Raw genomic sequence first — 23,742 nt, 5'->3', positions numbered from 1 at the left:
ACGAGTTAATAGAAATTGGAAGTAGGTTGTGATACTATATCATAGCTCATTTGGACAGAGTTTCCCCGAACTTTTTCATCAGGGCATACTCGATCTTATCATCCTCCAAGTCGTTCCCTTTGATGGCGCATGTGTAGGAAGTCACATGCTCATTTGGGTCGGTCATTCCATTGTACTAAGGAATCTCGGGCATGCGGAAATTCTTTGGGATCGGCTTCGGGGTTGCGCTCGGAGGAAAAAGTTTTTGAACAAACTTCTTGGAATCCATGGCCTTCAGTATCGGAGGTGCTCTTGGGATTTGGTCGACCCTGGAGTTGTAGGTTTCCACCTTTTTGTCATTGGCTTTAATTTTCTTCTCCCCCGATTCTATCCGTTTTGTCAATTCTACTTGCCTGTTGAGCCAGTAACATTTCGAAGATTACCCGCAAATTGATCCCATCGTTTTCACCACTGTGCGTATTCTAGGCAATCGATCGGACTTCCCTGTGCACGTTGTTCTCACGATCGGTAGGCAAATTTGTGTTGATGGCCATATGTGAACTAGCGTCGATAAGGTCCACAACCGGAACTCCGCAGAGATCGACCAGGGGCACCTCGTTACTGGGTGCTACATTGTTGTTCTCGTCATGGTGGCTGGACTCGGCGTCCATGTTTAGAGGGGCAGACTGGGGGTTTGACATTTAGATTTTTAACCTGGAATCAAAGTCACTTCAAAGAACAAGTGTAAAATAGGGTGTGTTACGGGAATTTGTATCAAATTGTCGTTATCATCCTTAACCCCACGGTAGGCGCCAAACTGTTTACCCTCAAAATCGGATAACAATTAAATTTGTAAGTGGTTTTAAGGATACAAGGATTAACTTGATACAAAGCGATAAATTAAGTTACTATAGAATAAATAAAGATAAAATAAATTCAAACCACATGAGTTGAATAGTTTCAGCCTTAGTGAAATAGCCACTCTCGAGTCGGGCTCACCACGACCGGTAAACTGTTGAAAAAGAACAAGAGCTAAATACAGAGAAAATGATAATATATTGCTTTTGAATGCGTGTTACAATGTGTTTCATGAACTATTAGACCCCCTTTATATATAGTAGGGGAATCCTATTTTAGGTACAACTCTATAAAAGGTAAAAAATCTTCTAATTCAGTGATTGTCGGTTCTTTATCGATACGTGCCGAGATCCCCGCCGTAATATTCGACCGGTCACGGATATTTTGACGTTCTCTTGGCTATGCTGGATTGTCTGACAATGTTCTTCTAAGTCGTTCGAGGCTATGACCGATTCCGGGACCATGGCCTCGATATTCTCGGAGGCAGGCGTCACGCCCCCGGGTTCCGGCCCGATGGGACCTTGGCTCTATTTTGGTCCCTTGTTGCCATGTCTCGAGCTTGGCTTATTTTGTCGGAGGTTAGGATGCACCATGAGCTCGATTTCACCCGTATACACTTTCAACAACTTATATTTATTAAACTATTTAATTTTTAATTTTTTTAATGGAATATTTGCTCTCATTTTAATTTAGATAAGGTAGTTTGACTCGCCACGGAGTTTAAGAAAATAAAGAATACTTTTGAAACTTGTGGTCTTAAAAGTTTAAGGGGTAAAAGTTTTGTGGGGCCATGACATTTGTGTGGTTATAAAAGTTTCTCATTAAGGATGAAATGGGTAAAATGAAGAGTTTAAAGTTGAATTATTTACAAATTTAAAAATATGTCATTTATTTTGGAATAGACTAAAAAGGAAAGTAAATCATCTAATTTGAAACAGAGGGAGTACTTTTATATCCCGTACATCATCACTATTTAGTCCCAAATATTTGGTCCACAATTTTTTTGTCACTTCAGAAAATTAAAAGAGATTAATTATTTTTTTCCAGTTCCATCATTACTACTCTGCAAAAGAGATTATGATAAATTAATCAAATGTTCTTATGATTAATAATATTAAATAATTTTCTTGATGTATGAAAAAATTAGGTAAAGTATAAAATAAATTTGCACTATTACTTAAAAAAAAAAAAATTAAAAAAAAATAAAAAAAGAGAAGAATTATAATTTTCCGGCTCCCCCCCCGTCCCCCCCCCCCCCAAAAAAAAAAGAATTGGTACTTGTCCATATTACCAGCAGTCTAAAGTCTTAAACAAACAAAACAAACCGCCCGTTAACCCTGTTTCTTCCCCCACTTTTCCTCTCTCAAATTCTTAGCATCTCTCTTTTTTCTTTTCTCTCACATTACAACGCACACCTACTAGGTATGCCCATTTTACACTCATCTTCCCCCTTATAAATCTCAACTGCATACAAAGATATTGAAAAACCCAAATCCTGAAAATGCCTTCATCTTTCTCTCTTCTCTTTCTTACTCTGCTTCTTGCTTCTATTTCCTTATCTTTCTCATCAACTTTAAATTCTAATGATGATGATTTTTTCCTATCTTCTACTCCGAAACTCCCATTAACAATGGCAGAAAAGCTAATCAGACAGCTTAATTTATTCCCTAAGCATGATATCAACAAGGCTGCAGCAACAGGGGATTCTGCAGCAGTTACTGAACAGAGACTTTTTGAAAAGAAATTGAATTTATCTTATGTTGGTAATTCTGGGTCTACAGTTCAAGACTTGGGTCATCACGCTGGTTATTATCGTCTTCCACATACTAAAGATGCAAGGTTTGAATTGAATTAAATCTTCTTTTTGCTTCATTTTGGTAAAAAAATGAATTTATGGGTATTATTAATTAATGCTAAATTATCTGTTTTTTGCAGGATGTTTTACTTTTTCTTTGAATCGAGGAGCAGGAAGAATGATCCAGTAGTTATATGGCTAACTGGAGGGCCAGGATGTAGCAGTGAATTGGCTGTGTTTTATGAAAATGGACCATTCAAAATTGCAGATAACATGTCTCTTGTCTGGAATGATTTCGGCTGGGACAAGGTTCTTGTTTTCTTCCTTTTGCTTTTTCTTTTGTTTTTTCCTCTCTTATTTTCAGTTTATTCTTTTTATTTTACCCAATTAATCTCTCAAGAAACTTCGGTTAGATCTTTTGAATATGGTAAAAGTCTAAAAGAATTCCCTCCATGTTTTTTTTTTTGTTATTCAACCTTTTTCCATCATGCAAAGTACCTTTTTACCTACTAGCATTTCTTATCTTTAACACTTGTTGTTCATTAGTTGTGACTTGTAGAATTTCAAAAGTTTAAAAGTAGTTCAACGCTTATTGACATCAATGACTACTACGCTTCTCTTTATTTAAGTGGGATTAGCATCCGGATGACTAATACAACATGTTAAAATATAACAATTCCTATAATTAAACATGCAACTTTCCTTTGTTAGTTGAAGAATGATAAAACGAGATAAATTGCAATTTTACAGGTTTCAAACCTTATATACGTCGATCAGCCAACTGGAACTGGTTTCAGTTATAGTTCAAACGATGATGATATTCGTCACGATGAAAGGGGCGTAAGCAATGATCTCTATGACTTCTTGCAGGTTCCTCCCTCTTCATTTTTTCAGCTCTCATTTTTTAGCTCGTGTTGAATCTCCAAATTTAACTTGTATTAATATTGAAATAATTTAATCTTTTTTTTTTCAAAATCTGAATACTCAATTCTTTTGATGATAGGCCTTCTTCAAGGCACACCCACAGTATGCAAAAAATGATTTCTATATTACTGGAGAATCATATGCTGGGCATTACATTCCTGCATTTGCTTCTCGGGTTCACCAAGGAAACAAAAATAAAGAAGGAATCTACGTAAATCTCAAGGTATTTCTAACTCTTACCATATATCATCCCTTTTTCTTTATCCAGTAATTACCTTTAGTTAGGTTTAATTTGAATTTGTCGTCATGCCAATGACAACAAAGTACAATTTTTTTTTAGGGATTTGCTATTGGTAATGGACTCACTGATCCAGAAATTCAATACAAAGCCTACACTGACTATGCTCTGGATATGAAATTGATCAAAAAATCTGATTACAATGCCATAGAGAAGTCATATCCAAAATGTCAACTAGCAATTAAGCTTTGTGGTAATTCATTTTGTTTATCCTCTAAGTCCTTTCTCCTTCATATAGCAGCAGCTAATCTTGACATTAATTAGCTTTTTTCTATGCAAATAATATTAGGAAAAGATGGCGGAACTGCTTGTATGGCTGCATATCTTGTTTGTACAAGCATCTTTAACAAGATTATGGACATTGCTGGTGACAAAAACGTAAGAAAGACCAATCTCATTTTCTCTGAGCTAATGATGTACAACATATTCCTTGTCTTATTTTCCAAATTACTGATCTCACTTATAATGAACGGGTATCTATAGTTACAATCTTTTAAGTGACGTGATAGAATAAAGTTTTTTTTACACTGTCAGTATACAGAAGTTAAAAGTCATATGAATTTTGTAATTTCCGAGTTGCAGTACTATGATGTGCGGAAGAGATGTGAGGGCGATCTATGCTATGATTTCTCCAAAATGGAAACTTTCCTCAATGATCAACAAGTTAAAAAGGCTCTTGGTGTTGGGGATATTGAGTTTGTTTCATGTAGCTCTGAAGTTTACCAGGCAATGCAGTTGGACTGGATGAGGAATCTTGAATTGGGAATTCCTTCACTTCTTGAGGATGGTATCAAGCTACTAGTGTATGCTGGGGAATATGACCTTATCTGCAATTGGCTTGGTAAGCTTTATATTATCATATGGATTTAACTTATATACACAAAAGAGGATTTTCATACTATATTAGTGTATTTTAACCTACCTTATTTTTTCATGCTAGTAATTCTACTTTTAACAAAAGTTACTTCAAGTTATCTTTTACGTCTGTCAAAATATAGAAGTTGAACTCTATAGTATTGTTTATAAGTGGCTTTCAAAGCTACCAACTAACAATAATATTATAAAACTCTATTTCTTGTTATATGGACAGGGAATTCGAGATGGGTGCATGCAATGAAATGGACAGGGCAAAAAGCCTTTGGAAAAGCCACATCAGTTTCTTTTGCAGTAGATGGTGTAGAGAAAGGAGTTCAAAAAAACTATGGACCTTTAACTTTCCTTAAGGTCCATGATGCTGGTCACATGGTTCCAATGGATCAACCTAAGGCCGCAATGGAAATGCTTCAGAGGTGGATGCAAGATAAATTGTCTAAAGAAGGTCATCTTGCTCCTATGTGAAAGACCCACATACATTACTGAGACAGAATTACAAAATTTTCCAGTTATATATATTCCAAGAAAATGTTATTAACCATGTAAATACATTTCACAATATTTGTGTTTACAATCTATCATTGAAATGATTTTTCTTTGAGGAGAAGAACTTAGTAATTGCACGTCGCACTAAATTGTTCAATAACCCCCTCCCCTTCTTCCACTCCGCCGGCAGAGTAACTAGAACTAATTTAATCATCCAATTGATCAATACTGTCTCCAAGTAACCTGACCTTGAGACGAGTTATTCCTACCAGGCATCATGGGCAGCACAATATTAAGTTATCAAAATCCAAGTTAGTTAGCTTGTCGGCCTGTGATGAGATCTATAATGTCTAATCATTTAGATGTGAAAGTTAGCAGTCAAGAACGATCCATAACCCCAAAATAATGAGGTTCTTAGATGTCTAATCATTTAGATGTGAAATGATCTATAATGTTTAAACATAAAATATATGAATGCTAGAAGAAGAATATAAGAATTGATGAATTCCGTGCTCCCGAGTGGTTCGTACTTTTGTTCCTCTCTCAAAGTAGCGTCTCCCTTGCCAAAATAGGTTTAGGTTTGCTTTTATACGAGTTGAGGGCGTCTTGGGATCGAAATAACCGAGTCTCGGGCGAACTAGGACAGATTTCGCTTTGACTAACCCACAGGGCAAGTTCTAAACTACACAAGATAGCACGGAATACAACGAATCCTTACACACACATTGCACATGACTCAATCAAGACCGTTCTGTTCAACTCTCAAGTCAAGCAAGCACAGATAGTTGAGAATTTTAAAGCAATAATGCACTAGGTGCCATGCAAGTCAAATAACTGAGAAAAAGGCGTCACAGAGTATGTCACTTATTTTACTTAGGCAATATAATTCAAATCGAATATACAGGAAAACAGAGCGCATGCCATAGCTCAATGTGCCAGCACCAAACATGTCAACAGATATCTCAGAGCAACTCAATTTTCTTCCTATCCTACTCCTAAAAAAATAAAAATAAAAATAAAACACCCAGTTCAAGCTACACCCTTAGAAAAGAACCGGCATCTAAATAAAAACCAAGGGATACTACCTAACTATCCTAACAAAAACAAAAAAAAATCTTTTTGGTATTTTTAATCAGACTTTAATCCCTCAAGAAAACTATCCAAAAGATCCATTGTCACGAAAAGTTTGAGATTTTTTTGATTTGTTTTTTCTATTTTTGTTTTTTTTTTACTTTTTATTTTACAACTACTACTAACTAATTAGATTATGTGAGTTCTAAACTAAGCTAAAAAAATAAAAGAACAGTTTTATACAATTACAAATCAGAAAGTATTTTCCCCACCCCACACTTAGATAATGCATAGTCCCCTATGCATAAACAAATTCAAAACAAAGTAAGGTGGAAAGAAAGAACTCCCTGCTAGTCGGATTCCTCCTCCTCAAAATACCCACTAGACGCAGCTCCGGGCTTATCATCATCATACGCTCCCAAGGGCACCAAAGCCATGGGCCCCGTGACTTCATCACCAATCTTAGCGTCATCATCGGATCCTTTGTGGGTGTTCTCATTCTCAGACGGGTGAATGGGACTGCCATGCGCAATCCCCAACATCTCCTTTGAAGAATCGGAGAGATCATTGCATAGATGCATATGCTCCTCATCCGTCACACCTGGCCTGCTCATTATCACATTTAGGAATTAGGGAGCTATAGAGATACATGTTGAAGTTTTCGTCCCTCTCATTCCTCGCAGCCTGGCTTAGCTTTGACGTAGACTCCAACAAAGCCGTAATGTCCAGCAATCCCTTTGGTGCCTCTCCAACACCTCATCATAGCCGGGATACTCCGGTATCACGTAATGTCCATGCATGTACTGCGTCAAGAGGTTGCCAAAAAATTGATGTAAATACTGAGTAGGAATAAAATTTTAACCCGTTAAGGCGTTGAAGAAGAGCAGAGGGGCGCGTGGATAGGAATGATAGCACAGAAATTCCATCACTTGAGCTGTGAGAGTCGAGTCGAGTCGAGTCGAGTAAATAAAAGAAACATTCATTCTTCTTCTGTAAGGTGGGGCCCACAAAGCGGCTCTGCAAAAAATGCAATAAAAATCGTAACAGATTATGGCGGGTATATCAGAGAATCGCACAGGCACAAAACACACACACGCTTTCCCTTTCTCACTTTGCATGTGATCTCTCTCTCTCTCTATCCACCTATATATACAAAACCTTCTCACTTCAAATTCTCTCTGCAATTTCAGTGCCTGAACTCTCTTTCTCCACTACTACAATATGTTCTACTCTCACCAGCTCCTTGCTCGCAAAGCTCCGCTTGGCCAAATATGGTGAAAATTTGTCAATTTTTACTTCTCATTTCGATTTTTTCTTTCTAATTTCGTTTAATTCACTTAAATAAGCTACATGTTTTGAGTTTCTGCTTTTTTTACTTCCATATATTGTAACTTCTGTATTCTCTGAAGCTTCTTCATACGACTTTCGTAAATTGAAGTTCACTTTGAGTTAAATGTTTTGTCACAATTCAAACTGGATCCGTTATTGTTTTAAAAAATGCTTAAATTCGAGTTGTTTTTTAATTTAATGATCCAGCTTCTTACTCGCAAAGCTCCGCTTGGCCAAATATGATGAAAATCATTAGTTACTACTTGTCGTTATGATCTCTCCTTTCTGAATTCGCTTCTCATACATAAGCTTTTACATGTTTGGAGTTTCTGTATTTTTTACTTCCATATTTTGTAATTCTGTGCTAGATTTTTGTTTCCTTTTTTAAGCTCCTTAATTCAATTTTTCGTATATGTTTAAGTTATCACAATTAAAATTGGCTACGAAGAACGCTTAATTCGAATTGTTTATGAATTTTCTCTTTGCTGTAAAGGATGGCGGCCACTCTGCACTCGAAGATCAACCGGAAAAAGCTTAGTAAACTCAATATTATTAAGATCTGGTCAGGCGTTTTTTTAATTCTTCAATTACTACGTCAAACAACACTTTATTCCTCGTTGATTTTCAGTACTAATCTTCTGTTTCTTCATTTAGCGCAGTGAACAAATCTTAAATCCATCGGTCCCAATGGCTCTGAGACTCTCTGGAATTCTCATGGGTATGTTTTACTGAATTGAGTAACTGAAGTTTTCGTTTGAGGATTTTAAGCGTCAGTTGTATGTATCTCAGGTGGAGTAGTTATTGTTTACGAACGCAAAGTGAAACTGCTTTATGGTATGAATATCATCATTTTTATTTGAATTTCATGTCAACTTTTTTGGAAATTTACTCCTAATTTCCCTTCCTTATTGCTTCAACGTTTTTGTTGTTGTTTATTTCAATGCAGATGATGTGACTCGTCTCATGGTAGTAACGCTGGTCTTCGATTCACCAATCAACTAATTTCTCTCTTTGCTCTGTTTTTGTTAATTTCAGCATTTATTTGTCGTCCAATTTGTGATGATTTTTGTGATTACGTAATATGTGAGTTTGGTAATTTTCAGGTGCAAATCAATGAAGCTTGGAAGGTGAAATCAGCAGCTCCTGATCCTACGTTGCTTCCCAAGAGTAAATTGCAAGCCAAGTGAGTACCTCATCTCCACTTCAACATCAGCGTATTTTTGCATCATAGATTGAAATGGCGCATTTTAGCACTAAGCAGTTTTCAGTTACCTTGATAGTGCTTACAGTTCATCAATGGGTTATTTAAATTTTGATTGGTAGTAAAAAATTAAGTTCTGATTCGTTTTGTGGTTTTCCCAAGGTTGAATTCAGCTTTTCATCCCCTGCAGGTATGAAGCTGTTACCCTGCCAGAAAACCGGGAGGAAGAACTCCCAGAGATTGAACAGACTCTACGAAATTCGGAAACTGTCACAATGATGGGTTTCGAACAAACCTCCTATTTCGCGATGGTAAATTAATGGAAAGCGCTAAATAACTTAAACCCCAGATTTTTTGTTTTGTTAGGAAAAATAGGATACAGATAAAAAGTGGTATTTCAAATGTTCAACAATATTGCAAGTTGAATTAGTAGAAAGTTAACAATAATAAAGCGATTTGATTTCCTTTCGTTGAATTAGTAGAAAATTAAAAATAATAAAGCGATTTGATTTCCTTTCGTTTTTTCTTTGGTCTCTGTTACCCAATTTTACTTCATATGTTTTGCAGTTTGTTCTGTTATTTCTTGTTATTCCAACTCTTCAGTTGTTTAAGCTTTTAGAAAGACTATCTAAAGTTAATTTGGAATTTTGTCCTTTGTTCATTACCTTGAAGAGCAGGCAATGGTTGTCTGATGCCAAGTACATATAGTAAAAGTAAGATGATCATTAGTAATTTCAACATAAGATTTACAGCTAAACTCCTGGATGTTGTATGTGCAGAGACTAGATAATGTAGACCTCAATGATAAACCCAATGCACAGGAAGAACCTGCCCAGGACTTTCATCAAGGTATACATGTAGATCCCACTATCATCATACACTATGCTAACTATATCCTTGCATATACTATTATTTTCCAGTTTTCTCTTGTTGTGCTTATCTCTACACACACCCGAAAACCCTTGTTGCAGTTGCTGCTGATAATATCACCCTGGCTGAACATTTTGATTCCCATCAGGCAGATATAGATATGTTTAATCATTTTGAGAGGTATCATGAGGAACAGTTAAAATGCTCTCTATTTAAAACTTTCACTATTTACCTTTCTAAGTTTATATTGTCAGTTAAAATAATGACTTCCCATGAACCAAATTATACATCATTAAATCATGGGAGTGTTTTTGAGGATGAACTATTCCACAGGTTTGATATTGAAGGGGATGAAGAAACACAAATGAATTTTACCCAGCCAGAGGAATCTCAAATCCCAAGTACTCTTGTGCCATCTCCACCTCGACAAGAAGCCCGTCAACGTAAGAATGTGCTTACTAGACTTTCTTTTTTTTAAAAATATTACTAGCTTCTAGTTCAGATAAGTGAAGTTTTGTGAGATGTAAATAGCAGATGGACTTGAGATGATTCGCTTGGTGCTTTAAGAGAGACTTTCAAACCTTGCTCTCCAATACGAATATGGATGCAAGTCGCACTTACCTACTATTAGATCAGCTAATATACTTGTGACTACCTGGTTGCTGAACCCTTAACTTTAAACTTCCAGTTTACATGCATAGTTCATTCAAGCACAAAGCTCAATTTGATTGAGTTGAGCTTGTAAAGTCCTTAGATGTCCTTAGTAATTACTTCTGCAAATAGATTGAATAAAGAGAAATTTTGTTGCAGCTAATGAGATCCCTGACAGACATCCAGAGGAGCAAATGAAGCAGCAATCTGAAGCTGAAGAAGTTTTTGAGGTAGAAATTCCACAAGCAACCGAGTTAGGAAATAATGTAATGGAAAACCTTCAGTATTAATCCAACGTTTTAACATGATTCTGTAGCAACGGCAGGACCAACAAAGGCCAAAGCCAGCTCGACAAAGAGCAAGAAAATTAGCGCATCTTGCAATTGACTATGAACAAACTATTATTCCTGGTCACATATATCATACCTGGCTTCAGGGTTCTTCAGATATTGTATCAGGAACAAGGAAAAAGAGAAAGGTGCAAATCTAGATCGTCCCCTCCTCAATCGCTTCCATTTTGTACACCTTGAGCAATTAAAATTTGACTATGGGTCTTATTACGAACAAAGTATGTTTATCTCTTCCATCAATGGATGGTGTTTGAATATCCTAAGAATAACAAATGTACCTCTCTTTTTAACTACACTAAGATGCAACATCATTTATTAGTAACCTTAACCTTAAGTTCTTGCTCTGTGCAGACTTTGAGTGCCTCATCGTCTATGAAGATTGCCAGACTCATGGAGGTGCCTCCTATGGCATTACTAGAAGGGTTGCTCACAAATGGAAATAGGGAAGTTCACTATCCAGCACCACTCCTAAAATTGTGGATGAGAAGTACCCAACCTCCCCATGATTCACCTTCTGGTCTGGTTTTTCATCCATGCTTTTTAGATTCTCTGTTGAAAAAACTACAAACAGATGGTAATTCCATTTTGACATGCAGGAAAGGCCTCTCCACCTTATCCTCCTGAACCATCCTACACATCTCCAGCTGAAAGGATGCACAATTTTGAACCTGCCAGATACGTAAGGAACTTCTGATTCTCAATTAGTGTTAAACGACAACTGGCTTCAAGTGTTTCTGATTGAGCATTTGAATGTGAAGCCTTTCGAAGAGTTGCAAACTGGTGTAGGTTCCCCATCAGTAGGGATCTCCATAGAGAAACAAAGGGCATATGTCAATAATAACGAGATTCCACCTGATCTCATGGAGGACCTCAGAACCAATCTTACAAACCTCGGACTGCATCCAAAAGAGGTTAATGGAGTGAATGAGACCAATCACATGGCCACACCTGGCTCTGGTATGTAGAATTTACATGAATATTCCAATGCCCATCATGTGTACGCAATTTGTAATGGTGGTATAACTTTTATTTGTGTGAATCTATAGGTGATGAGCCTAGATCCATTCCAAGCTCAGGATCTGATCATGGTTACCTATCACAGAACTCCATAACCAATTCAAACCGGTTAGTACTACTAGTACATACTATATATTAAGCCGGTAATTGTTCAACGATAAACTACTCCAGTCATACTCACATTAACAGAAGGAAATAATGAATATCATGGTCCCGGTTCCAAAGGAAAGTTTAACCTTATATTTTTATTACCAAAGTTTCTCTGTATGTATAGCAGCTGGTTACACTGATCAAAATTGCAAACCTTCAGGTCCAACAAGAAAAGACCCAATTCTTCATCGAGGCACGGTGCAAGTGGCCTTGAACCAGTAGCAGAAGAGTACCAATGGCACCATCCTGATCCAACTTTCAAGATTGCTAGACTATCTGAACTATCAGAGAATGGTTATACACCAGACAATGGTTTGTGAACACTCAACTTTCCCATTTTAGTTCTGGTCATTTTATTTAATGTGGTTTAGTTGTCATAAACCTGCCTTTACTGCTTTTGCAGAGATGTTGATGGAAACTGGACCAACACAAACCCAACATCAATTCACTACTCAACCTCTTGACAAGATGACTGACACTATCAGGATGTAAATCCTTTTTCATTAGTTCCTAAAACTTCCTCCAGTTTCATCATGAATCAGCTGATTTATTGACTTCTCACATGGTACATTGTCTACAGGCAGCTGAAGAGTCACTTTGACACTCCTGGATCAGCCAAAGCAGAATGTTTGAATGAGCTAACTCTTGGGATGACAAAGAAACAAGCAGCTTGTCTCTTTTATCAGACTTGTGGTATATATATTCCTTACAATTCTTTTACTCTGCATTGCAGCACAGAGAAACTTTTTAGTTTTCAACTTTTCTCATTAAAGAGAATTAAAGTTTGCTCCATTCTATGTGCAGTTCTGGCCACTCGAGACTTTATAAAAGTCGAACAGGAGGCACCATATGGGGACATTCTCATTTCAAGAGGTGCAAAGATGTGAGAACTGATAACTAACGAAGGCCAAGCCCTCAGTCTTCTAGGTCTATCTTAGTGTTATAGCTGATGCAATTTTTACTTTAGGTTAAGGTATTGGAGAGTCCAAGCACAGTTTTATAGCTCGTAGTATTAGGACAAATTATTCTTATTGCTAAGCTATTTAGTTGTTTAATGCTGTCCTTACTGTTAGAATCATAGTAATCTCCAAGAATATAGAACTTATATGATTGGTGTATTTGGAGAACCGCTAATTGCATACTTGTACTAGTATTTGGTGACAGGTATCGACCGTAAAAGTGCGAAAGTCTATTGTTAGTTCTCTTTACCGCGGCAAGGTTTAAAGTCCAACAACAACAACCCAGTGTAACTTGGGTCCGAAGAGGATAGTGTGTACGCAGACATTACCATTGCGCTAGGGGTAGATATTGTTTCAGATAGACCTACGGTAAGGTTTAAAGTTCAAGTATCAGGAAAAGTTCACCATTAGAAAAAATGAAATGGTCGCAGCGAGCTAGCCCGAAATTTATGTAATAAAATATGTATGAAGAAGTCAATTTAAAGCTAAAACAAAAAACTTATATAAAGAATTCAAATTGTAAGACACTAGCTTTTCTTTTGGTTGGATGGAAGTGCCATGAACTTTCAGGGAAACAAAAATGTAATCAAAGAAGTTTACGAAGTCATTGGATAACATTTCTGCAACGTTCCTTCCCGTTCTTTTGCTTTTCGTCGAACAATGCAATCATGCAGCAATGATAAATTGGATTAAGTCATAGTACATTGTCTCAGCTAGTTTGGAAGTGAGATGTGAAATCTATTCATTAATAAAATCAATCATATAGGCCAACGATCCAATCCGTATGTATAACTATGAAATTTCTGTTCTACAGAGCGTAGTTAAAGCCCCTAATGGAAGTGATTTTGAATGGATCTTGTATTACTTCTCAACTTTGATATATTTTCACACTCCCAATAAATTGCATAGGTTCACACAACTCACAAGATCCAAACTGTTATTCCATAATTGCAGATGCATAATGATCATTGTGGTAGAAGTAGGAAGCTTTCGCCTCATTTCATTACTTTGGAGTAGAAAGTTATTCGGACACGTAAAATACAATTCTCATTAAATCTTTTAACACGCTCAAGAGTCTCTTGAAAACAATTCCATTTCAAGTTCGCCTCTGCTGACACAATGTCCGTAGACTACCACAGAAGCAGCGGAATAAAAGCTATCCGGTGCACAACATATTCGGTTATAGGCAAATCTAGATCAAACCTATCAAAACTTAACAAAAACATAAACATAACAATAACGTTTCTTCAAAACTTCTCAAGCAGTGTGTACACTGGCATGAAAGCGAACAACATTCCATAGTTTGGCTAATCTACAGTTATACCTAAAATCTTAACCACAAGACCGAATACAAACATCTCAACAGATTAACCACACCTTACATTCCTTCCCTCCTCCGTGGGGCACATGTGATGATTTCATCAACTCGTAGGATCATCTCAGCAGCCTCGGTTGCAGAGAGCAACACAGCCTGTTTGACTTTGAATGCCTCTGAAATTCCTAACTCTGCCATATCTCCAACCTGTCATACATGCCAAAAAAATGATGGTTAAAATCTAGCAAAGTACAAACTCCCAATAAGCAAGCAAGATTTGACGATTTGCATGGGATTTAACATCGTTTCTCAGAAAAACTGGAAAGGAAGAGAACAGAAAAATTTCAGAATTCTTCCTCCGGTACTTTGACTTGCTAAAAAGAAGAGGAACAAAATAAACGGATTGGTACAGCCCTCTTAAACAGAACAAAGGAAAGAGAAGTTTGGTTTTCTTCACTTTCTCCTCCATTATGTATTATGTATTGTTACACCAAAACCTACTCCCTTGATCCCATTTTATGTGATACTATCCGTATTAGTCTTTCCCAAAAGGAACGACACCTCCCCATATTTAGAAATAATTTAACTTTAAACTACTCATTTTACCCTTATGACATGATTTTATAGCCACAGAAATGTCTATGGTATGTGTTAGACCACAAGTTTCAAAAGACTTTCTTTCCTAAACTCCGTGGTCAATCAAACAACTGTCACATAAATTGAGATGGAGGAAGTACTATCTTTTCCTTTTCCTACTTACAAGAATCTTAAAAATGATGTCAAGATTTAGCACTAGGATTGGCTGCCTTGGTATTACAAAGAGTTCTTTTTTCTTAAAGAAAGCTTTGATTAAACCTTGTGAATTTACTGAAACAAAAGAACATGTTAATACGAAAACTAACACACGAATGAATTGAGCATAGCTGAAATCTGTTGGAAAAGGGATCCTCTTTACAGCAAAGATAAATCATGATTCTTTTCCTTTTTGGGTACTTCATTTCCCCTGGTAAAACTAAAAAGCTAAAGAGCATAAGCTATTGCTTTTCTTGAAGCAGAATGCATCCATAGGGCACTAACATACACCCCCCCCCCCCCAACAACCAAAACTAAATTGCAAGATGCTACTTAGAAAACATTCAAACAGAGGTGCCTGACTATGAGGGGCCATCTCTATTGAAAGCATAAGCAAGGTCGCAGTTTAGGAGATATCACAAATATTCCTGCTAAGTTGTTACCAGTGTTGCATTGACCTTGTAGCAGAAAAGTAAGGCAAAACGATCTAGAAAGCTGATTCACGGTGTGTTCTGAACTTATTGCAAGATAGCATAATTAATTAATCTGACATTCTGAGTGGGTTTACTCACATGTCCAGTGATGACATCTATCCCTGCATTGCTTTCCTCCTTGTGATGCTCTGCACGAAGCTGAGCGACCAGCTCAGCACTGTCCAGACCAGCATTGTCAGCAATGATGGTCGGAATTGCCAAAAGTGCCCGGGAAAAAGCCTCAATTGCGTGAGATCTTTTACCAGGTGTCTTTTTAGCGAGTTCATCCACTGCCTTCGCCATCACCATCTCTGGCCATCCACCTCCAAGTAGAACTCTGCTGTCATTTACTGTCTGAGACAGTACACACAAGGCATCATGCAGAGACCTTTCAGCTTCATCCAGTACATGAGGGCTGCCAAAAAAATATGAGAAGGCGTTCACATGAAAAGATAGCACAAAATTAAACAGACTTCACTGTCAAACCACAAAAGATTACTCTTATAATCAGCGCATGCATGGGCCATGTCGCGACCAAAGAGATATTGATGTAAAACACGCCTTTATTGAATATTAACTTCCCAATGGACGGAAATCGCTTGAACCGTTATAAATTTCAACAACAAAAGAGCAAAGATGCTGTGCAAGGACATGTGAGCATCAAGTAGTTTACACTTCACCAAAATCAAACAGATATTAAGCTGGAGACAAAATGACACCGTTCTTCCGACCCATCTCTAACCCTCCTTCCTACAAAGAAATGGGAGTTAAGACAGAGAAAGATTAAAGACGCTAAAATATACCTTGCACCTCTCAAGACAATTGTACACGCCTGACCCATTTCGACCCCAGAAAAGTGGATCAACTTGTCCTCACCAATCATTATTTCTTCAATGAGTTTGCAGTGGCCAAGCTTGACAGACTCTGGGTTATCAAAGGTAGATGCAATCTCTCCACCAGTAACTAAAGCCAGGCGCTCAATACCATCAAAATCAGCATGCTCGATTGCAAGTATCCCTGCATCGGCAAATAGTTCCTCTGGGAAATTGTAAATCAGCTGCCGGTTAACAAAGCAGTTTATTCCATGAGAGATGATCTTTTGCACCTTCTCCCTCATTTTATCTTTTTCAGCAGCTTCTAGCTCAGCAACCTTGGCCATTGAGTCAACTCGGACACGTGCTCCATAGATTTTAACTTTATCAGTATCCATTGCAGTGTTGGACACCAAGATCTTAGCATTTTCAATACGTTTCGGTTGGCCAACCCCAATCTTTTTATCCAAAATAAACCTGCAGCAAAGAAATGATATATAGACAAGGGAACACAAGGAACTTATATTACAAGGAATTTAGTGGAAAAAAAGGAAAAAGGTGAAAAATCAAGAAGAGTTTGGCTTGAAGGTATTTGGACCAACAATAGAAAGATTACAAGGAGGTTTATGAAAAGACAACAAACAAAATATCCCCCATCAAGAATCCTACTAAAGAGTTGTATGGTTGATTTTGGGACTGAGGTAAACTGAGCATTGTAACAGAAGGGTCCGGGGCTTACCCTTTTTGTCCTTTTGCATTTTTTGATAGAGTAATAAGTTATCGATGTTGTGGGGGAAAACCCTGTACAAGAAAAGTAGAGAACCTAACCAACAATATGGTTCTCTACGAAAGACCTCCACTAACAGGAAGCTCAAGGGTGCACCAAAAGTTATTCACAAATAACGACTTGCACCAAGCTGGCACAAAGTCGTAATCCACCCCTTCAAAAGCTCTCATATTCCTTTCCCTCCAAAGTAACCACATAAGTTCCAACTGCCAAGAGAGCTACATTATAAGCTCTACATCTCGTTCTGAATGCCCAACTAGATCCAGCTAACCCCAAACACAGTTCTTATATCTATCAAGATGATAAGCCTAGAAGACAATAACTCTAGCCAACCATACACAAAAGGCTTAAAGAACTCTTCAGAGATTTGCTCAATGCCGAGAAAAAACCTCCCAAGGAAGACATACATTTCACCAGATACGAAGCACACTCACAGTACACTGCACTAGGTAAACAGCCTACTTTCTCATTTCTTTAAACAAATAAGAGCACACACCCTCCGAATAGTTCCTAAAATAAAAAGATTTAAAAGCTTTGAGAATGAAAAATTAAGTACAGCAACAAAAGAAAAGCTGGACATGCAAGAGGAATCCAATAATGTAATAGTAAAATGAAATTGGCCCAGAAAGACTTCACGAGTTTGTTACAAACCCTTCATCTAAAAATGAATCCTTCAGAGAACCTCCAGGCTTCTTAATAATTTGGATTGCCTCTAGATTGGTGCTGCCCTGTCATTCCAATTAGTTTAATCAACATTTTGAAAATACAGAAAAAAATAAACAGCGGAAAATTAATAGGTATGCATGGGAACAAATCAAAGATTCAACTGGCAACAGAATGAGAATGAGCACTGGAAGGGTTTGCTTTTCTTTTCTCTTTCTGATAGACACAAGGCAGACATATACTTCAGCTCAATTTTTTACATGAGAAGATACAGAGCAGAATCCAACTAATATATAAGGGAAAACTAAAACATTCATAAATTTGGTGCAAAATGAGTTCTCAAGGCCTCTGAAGCAAGATAGTTTTAATGTGTCTGACCAGGAAAATATGACGTCGAGTTTTACACGAATTTAAGAGGTGTTTTTACCTGCATCATGTTACTTAATAAGTCGACACTGAGAGACAGTGATATTTACCAATAAGTTACTCCCTTCACCGGTCTCGATGACACTCATTAAGTGACATCTTTCGACTAAAAACAAATACTCCCTCTAATCCAGTTTATGTAAACTTGTTTTCTTTTTAGTCCGTTCCAAAAAAAATGACCTCTTTCTAAATAAGGAAAGAATTTAATTTTAACTTCCAATCCTACCCTTAATGACAAGCTTTTATAGCCACACAAATACTCTGACATATTTAACACCACAAGTTTCAAAACAATTATAGCCACACAAATGTTAAGGCTTGTTTAGGACCACAAATTATAAAAGTCTTCATTTCTTTGTTAAACTTCGTGCCCAGTCAAAGAGGTTCACATAAATTGGAATGGAGGGAATATATTTTTTAGAAATATGAAGACACTTTTTTTAAAATTAAACCAAGATGGTGTCAAACATACGCATCAATTTGGATTTGAAATTGAACCACTATCGCCAAAGAATCCTCTATTTACACCCCCAAAAAAAAGACAGATATCAAAAGGTCTATTTTATCAAAAAACAAACTAAAAGTAAAGACAGATATCTTCAGGGGACACATCCCACATTAACATTCATTTCAATGATCATGGCTACCATTTAATAAAATCAGAGCTTATCCGGAACATGCTGTTTAAAACATCATTATCAAATTGTCAAGACAGTCAACTACTGCAGTATAAGAGTAAAAACAAAATAAAGAAAAAAGCAGATGCAGATAAACCTGAGATCAAAAGATTAAAATAGAACGGACCAAGTACATCCTAGATTATCCCCTAGATATGGATAAGCTGCTAAATGTAAATGTACGGACCTTTAACCTCATAACTGCATCAACAGACAGTTTTGCAAAATGCTCTTTGTCCTGAGACAAGATTTTCGAGCTCAAAGTAGTCATCGCAATATTCATCAAGTCCGACCTAAATTTCTCTGCAGCATCATAAATTTATAAGAAACATGGACAAGGACCATATGGTTGTGAGTAAGAATTCTTGCCTCATCACGATTTATCTTAGCATTTACTGCTTTCCAGAGCAATTTACACAGTGAATTCTTTTAGATAACCCATACACCAGCATAAAGGAGAAGTTGTTGATGATGTGAAATATCACTGTTCTGTTTCAAGTGAGACTAGCTCAAGCAAAGATACCTGCATCCTGTTTATTATCAACAACCTTCTGCAGCAACACATTGCGTGCACATTCAGCTGCCATACGATAACCTGGTTTGGAGAAGCCATAACATATACCAATTAAATGTACACTCAGTGCCAATACAAAATTAAAGTACCTCAAAAATTTTAACTATCATACATCAACAACTTGAAAGTAGCCATGATTCCCAGTTTCCCACAGATATAAAGACAAGATTTTAATGTCCTAAAGACTTCCCTGAGACTGGTTCTTAGAAACCCAACTACAGAAGCACATTGCCATGTGATATTTCTTTGGTTGCTGTTCCCCCCCAGGATTACAAACAATGGTTAATAACTGAAAAGAACATTAAGGTTAAAGTAAACAAAGAAATGTCTTCATGAGCAGTATATGAAAGATGCAATGTCTCTAGACGACTTCCTTCACTGAAAGCTTGAGTTCCAAAATACAACCATCCTTACAAGTTACAACCCAGTTTAAATTACCAAATTCTTTTTTTGAAGGACAGTTCAATATCACCCAAGTGTTTTAATTTCAAGATACCCCATTGGAGGTCTCAATAATACCCAAGTGTTTCTTTCTTTAAAAAAAAAGGATCACCCAAGCGTTAAACAATATAAAAAAGTAAGAAGATGAAATTCTAACTGATTATGTAAACCTTTCAGGTGACTACTGGCATCCAAAGATCAATACAAAGATGAAAAGAGCTTTGTTAAATTAGAAAGATCATCAAACTGTCATTTGACTACCAATAAACCACATAAAGCAGTCATTTACAGATTGAAAAAGAGGAATGCCAATAAAAGATAAACTACCAACATGCACTTACGAACAGCATGCAAGCAGAGTAGCGCTGTTGAAGACACTAACATTCAAAGATTACAAACTTCAAAAAAATTGAAGTAAAGCCCCAGAGATATACATCCCAATAAGCCAATACTCTAGGGCATGAGATGAACAGAACAAACCTGAAATAATTGTCATTGGATGAATTTTCGAATTAACCAGCTTCTCTGCCTCCCTTAAAAGTTCTCCAGCCAAAACAACTACAGACGTTGTCCCATCACCAACTTCATCATCTTGTACTTTAGAGATGTCTAGTGAAAGGGTTAAGGTAGAGCATTTATATGATATCGATCTTTTGCAGTTCTGTACCTTAAATTTTCCCCGTAATAAAGTTTCCAGCAGAGTTTGAGGGTTCATTTTGCTCTCCGGAACACACTTACACAAGTCAATGCATCTATTATAGACAATGAACAGATACTACCAAGTCTTACGTGACCTTCCACAAAAGCCATGTCACCTCTAAGTAACCATTTTGTTTTTTTCAAAATATTAAACAACAAATACCATACACTCAGCACCTAACCAATTAAGTTCTACCCTCCGGTATCCTGTTTGGCAGCGATGAACTGCATCCTATCGAACGATCAACTGCTCCCAAAGTCTGAATTGAAAAAACATAAAGCCCACCCCGGAGATACCTAGCATAGTTGCTAAACCATTGCAATATCTAAGCTGCGGCATATCTTTCAGAAGCTTTCAATCAAAATGCCTTAACAGTTCAGTTTGTATCTATCTATTAATTGAAGTCCTTTTCAGCCAAGCAAAGACTTAGAATTTAATACAAAAAACTTAAGTGCCTCGCTTCTACTAAAGTTCAATGATAATCTATGCTGTTGGAAATTGAAGACTTGTAAAAGTCTCAAGATTGACCTCTTCTTTTTCAGCAATAAAAAACAGCAGTCAGCAATCAATTAGTAACCTTTTCTAGGGAAAAAAAGCTAGATATTTTAGATGTCTACTGTCCAAATCTCTTACACGACTATATACAATGGTCCACTGACCCCCAAAAAAGATAACAAGGATACCAACCAGGACCTTGGCAGCAGGATTGTCAATATGGAGGGACTTCAAAATTGTTGCGCCATCATTTGTAACTGTAACACTATGACCTCTGCTGGTTGATTGTAAAATTTTATCCTTAAAAACACACATAAACAAGATATTATCAAACCACAATCTAACATCTTTTCAAACAAAGCTGTAAGCTACATACTCCAAGAATGAGCTTACCATTCCCTTAGGTCCTAATGTTGTCTTAACCAAGTCAGCAATTGCCATAGCCCCCACAAAGGATGCCTAAAATTAGAAACAGTCATTTCTTTCAGTAAAAAGGACAAATAATCGCCTCTAACAACATACTTCATTTTTCCTTCACAGAGAAGATAGAAAGTCACAGTAACTTCATACAATACTATCTCCCTTCATATTACATGGCAGGTGTTTTACTGGACATGAGTTTAAAAAGTTGATCTGAACTGTGTAATATTAGTGGTAGGCAAGTAATTTTTTTTTTGTTTTGTTTTGAAAATGCATGGTAGTTGAATAATATTAAAAAAAGGATGAATATTCAGTTTGATAGAGAAAATAGCACATCAAACTTTATACTTGAGTAGTTTTGAATTCATGAAAGTTGAGATACTATTTCGTTAAATTGCAACAAATATTTTGTGACATACACAATGGAAAATGTTGTATAAATTGGGATAGAGTAATTACATACAAATAGCCTTCATCATCAAAAAAAATTACATACAAGATAGTCTTTTGTAAACTACCAGCTATATTTATTTCCAGATACATGAGACTTACCATTCTAGCTCGCTCTCCCTTTTCTTCCGTAGCTTCATCTTTAAGAATCCTGTCAATCTGGAAAACTAAAATATAAGTTCTGGAACCTACAAATTACAGGAAAAAAGAACGAAAACAAAAAATCCCACTAGCATACCGCCATTAGAAAGAAAACTGAGATGTGGAGCTGAACCCAATCGCTGAAGATTAACTAAAGAAATAAGCAGCACACTGTATCAGATAAAAGCAGAGACATTAAAGGGAAATGATGACAATTATAAACCATAAAACTTCAAAAGCACCATTCATTAATGATAGTATAAGAACGAAAGTAAATTTTTTCAGTGGGAAACAAGAGAGCACTAGTTTATTCACAGATTAAGTATCGGAAAATACTTGTGCGTTCCGATTTATATAGTGAGAATACATATTATATAATCATGGCACTGTAAAACAAATAGTCTATTTAAAAGATATATGTGATGCATTTATTGGTTTCGCAAATACAGATAAGTTTATTTCCTCATATATCAAGTCACCAGCGGTGATCCATTACTACATCATCTCAGAAATGACTAAATCCTCAACAATTGAAACCTCACTTTTCTCCCTTATAAAAAGCCAATGCTAGGGCTTAACACATACAACATAACACAAACACAACTCAATCACTCCTCAGCTATACGAATAAATCATCTGTTTCATATACGTCATTTTCGTCATGATTTAATTAAATTTTACATAGTTGTCCACCTAAGACGATCCTCCTCTTTTATTCGGGCTCGGGATCCAGTATACTTGTGAAACGCATGTAAACAGAGTTCATGAAAAGAGATAAGAGAGAAAATAGAGAGCAAGACGAACCTTCTAGAACTATGCTTTCCACGGCGGCGCCGGAGAAGTTACTGAGAGTAGTGGAGAGGTGTCAGTGGGAAAAGAAGAATCTGGAGGGAGAGGGAGATTTGCGAAAATGGTGTTTTGGAGTTTGAAGTTTTAAATTGTTTCGATGGTATTTTATTATAGTTTATTGAGGGGTATATTGGTCGTAAGAACTAAGAACCATGGGCTTTGTTGTGAAACTTTAGTAGAAATGAACTTCGGGCTACTATCTACTAATTAGCCAATATATGGTGAATTTCAGTTTTTTCTATTTAATTTTTTGGGATACAAATGTTTTAAATTATCCTAAAATTCAGATTCTTAATTTAAATTTTTATGATAAAATAAATACTGATTAATTCTTAAATAGTAGCTCTAAGAAGGTTATTTGTGTACTTACTCTTGCCCGGTCCAAATTCAAATGGTCCATTGTTATCGGGAGAAATTCAAAAATAGCCAAATTTACAAGTGGTAATTGAAAAATAGTCACAGTTTCAAAAATAATAGAAATTTAGTCACTTTTCATGTAAAGATAAATCTGAACGAAAATACTGTTCAAAATTCAGAAAAATATTACAGCATAATATACTGGAGTTCCAATATAATATACCGGTCCAGCATAATATGTTGTAAGTTCATACACAGGTGCTCCAATCTCCAGTATATTATACTGGAACTTTCCGCGTGTTGGAGTTCCAGCATAATATGATGGAAGTTCATACACATGTGCACCAATCTCCAGTATATTATGCTGGACCGGTCCGTGATGCAACAAAAAATGGCTATTTTTCAATGACTTTACAAATACTGGCTATTTTTAAATTATCAGTCCGAAAACTGGCTAGCCCGTGCTATTTTTACATTATTATCTCTTACTCTTTATAACATCTATCTGATCCCCCTCTCAAAAGTTCCAGGAAATTCTTTTGTTAAGAAATAAAAATAA

At 36.5% G+C, this 23,742-nt stretch overlaps 3 protein-coding genes across 4 annotated transcripts; 2 read left to right on the top strand and 1 right to left on the bottom strand.

Moving 5' to 3' along the window:
- The first annotated feature begins 2,161 nt into the window (after window positions 1-2,161).
- On the top strand, window positions 2,162-5,345 carry LOC104109966 (serine carboxypeptidase-like). Its single transcript, XM_009619372.4, has 8 exons — window positions 2,162-2,676; window positions 2,773-2,941; window positions 3,383-3,502; window positions 3,636-3,779; window positions 3,897-4,047; window positions 4,144-4,232; window positions 4,437-4,695; window positions 4,945-5,345. The coding sequence occupies exons 1-8, from the start codon at window positions 2,339-2,341 to the stop codon at window positions 5,190-5,192; spliced, it is 1,518 nt and encodes a 505-aa protein (XP_009617667.1). The 5' UTR covers window positions 2,162-2,338; the 3' UTR covers window positions 5,193-5,345.
- Window positions 5,346-7,412: 2,067 nt separating this feature from the next.
- Window positions 7,413-13,013, top strand: LOC104109967 (sister chromatid cohesion 1 protein 1). Its single transcript, XM_009619373.4, has 20 exons — window positions 7,413-7,558; window positions 8,107-8,175; window positions 8,273-8,331; window positions 8,403-8,447; window positions 8,560-8,579; window positions 8,717-8,796; window positions 9,005-9,125; window positions 9,594-9,663; window positions 9,786-9,864; window positions 10,018-10,127; window positions 10,495-10,565; window positions 10,652-10,813; window positions 11,037-11,202; window positions 11,282-11,364; window positions 11,444-11,642; window positions 11,732-11,810; window positions 12,013-12,164; window positions 12,256-12,340; window positions 12,433-12,545; window positions 12,657-13,013. Exons 1-20 carry the CDS (start codon window positions 7,506-7,508, stop codon window positions 12,737-12,739), a joined length of 1,899 nt encoding a protein of 632 aa, XP_009617668.1. The 5' UTR covers window positions 7,413-7,505; the 3' UTR covers window positions 12,740-13,013.
- A 1,023-nt stretch (window positions 13,014-14,036) lies between these two features.
- On the bottom strand, window positions 14,037-22,940 carry LOC104109968 (T-complex protein 1 subunit beta). 2 transcript variants are annotated; one of them, XM_009619375.4, is made up of 12 exons: window positions 22,782-22,940; window positions 22,075-22,128; window positions 21,939-21,995; window positions 21,360-21,425; window positions 21,155-21,266; window positions 20,252-20,380; window positions 19,280-19,351; window positions 18,944-19,059; window positions 17,642-17,718; window positions 16,195-16,680; window positions 15,491-15,806; window positions 14,037-14,333 (listed from the first exon to the last, which is right to left on the bottom strand). In XM_009619375.4, exons 2-12 carry the CDS (start codon window positions 22,078-22,080, stop codon window positions 14,190-14,192), a joined length of 1,581 nt encoding a protein of 526 aa, XP_009617670.1. In that variant the 5' UTR covers window positions 22,081-22,128; window positions 22,782-22,940; the 3' UTR covers window positions 14,037-14,189. The 2 variants fall into 2 exon arrangements, with proteins under 2 accessions (XP_009617670.1, XP_033515537.1); XM_033659646.2 differs by having other exon boundaries at window positions 22,075-22,148; window positions 22,782-22,938.
- Between the last annotated feature and the right edge of the window lie 802 nt (window positions 22,941-23,742).

Source organism: Nicotiana tomentosiformis, chromosome 6 (assembly GCF_000390325.3).
Source record: "Nicotiana tomentosiformis chromosome 6, ASM39032v3, whole genome shotgun sequence".
NCBI lineage: Eukaryota > Viridiplantae > Streptophyta > Magnoliopsida > Solanales > Solanaceae > Nicotiana > Nicotiana tomentosiformis.
The sequence above is the reverse complement of the archived record's forward strand: the minus strand, read 5'-3'. Positions and strand labels throughout refer to the sequence as shown.

Coding starts and splice junctions, on each gene's coding strand:
- LOC104109966 (XM_009619372.4), top strand. CDS start 2,339: ATGCCTTCATCTTTCTCTCTTCTCTTTCTTACTCTGCTTCTTGCTTCT. Junction 2,677..2,772: donor CCACATACTAAAGATGCAAG/GTTTGAATTGAA, acceptor TGTTTTTTGCAG/GATGTTTTACTTTTTCTTTG. Junction 3,780..3,896: donor GAATCTACGTAAATCTCAAG/GTATTTCTAACT, acceptor ATTTTTTTTTAG/GGATTTGCTATTGGTAATGG.
- LOC104109968 (XM_009619375.4), bottom strand. Junction 19,352..20,251: donor TCCAATGACAATTATTTCAG/GTTTGTTCTGTT, acceptor TCTCCAAACCAG/GTTATCGTATGGCAGCTGAA. Junction 14,334..15,490: donor TAGATGTCATCACTGGACAT/GTGAGTAAACCC, acceptor CATGTATGACAG/GTTGGAGATATGGCAGAGTT.
- LOC104109967 (XM_009619373.4), top strand. CDS start 7,506: ATGTTCTACTCTCACCAGCTCCTTGCTCGCAAAGCTCCGCTTGGCCAA. Junction 9,664..9,785: donor TGCCCAGGACTTTCATCAAG/GTATACATGTAG, acceptor CCCTTGTTGCAG/TTGCTGCTGATAATATCACC. Junction 11,203..11,281: donor TCCCCATGATTCACCTTCTG/GTCTGGTTTTTC, acceptor TTTGACATGCAG/GAAAGGCCTCTCCACCTTAT.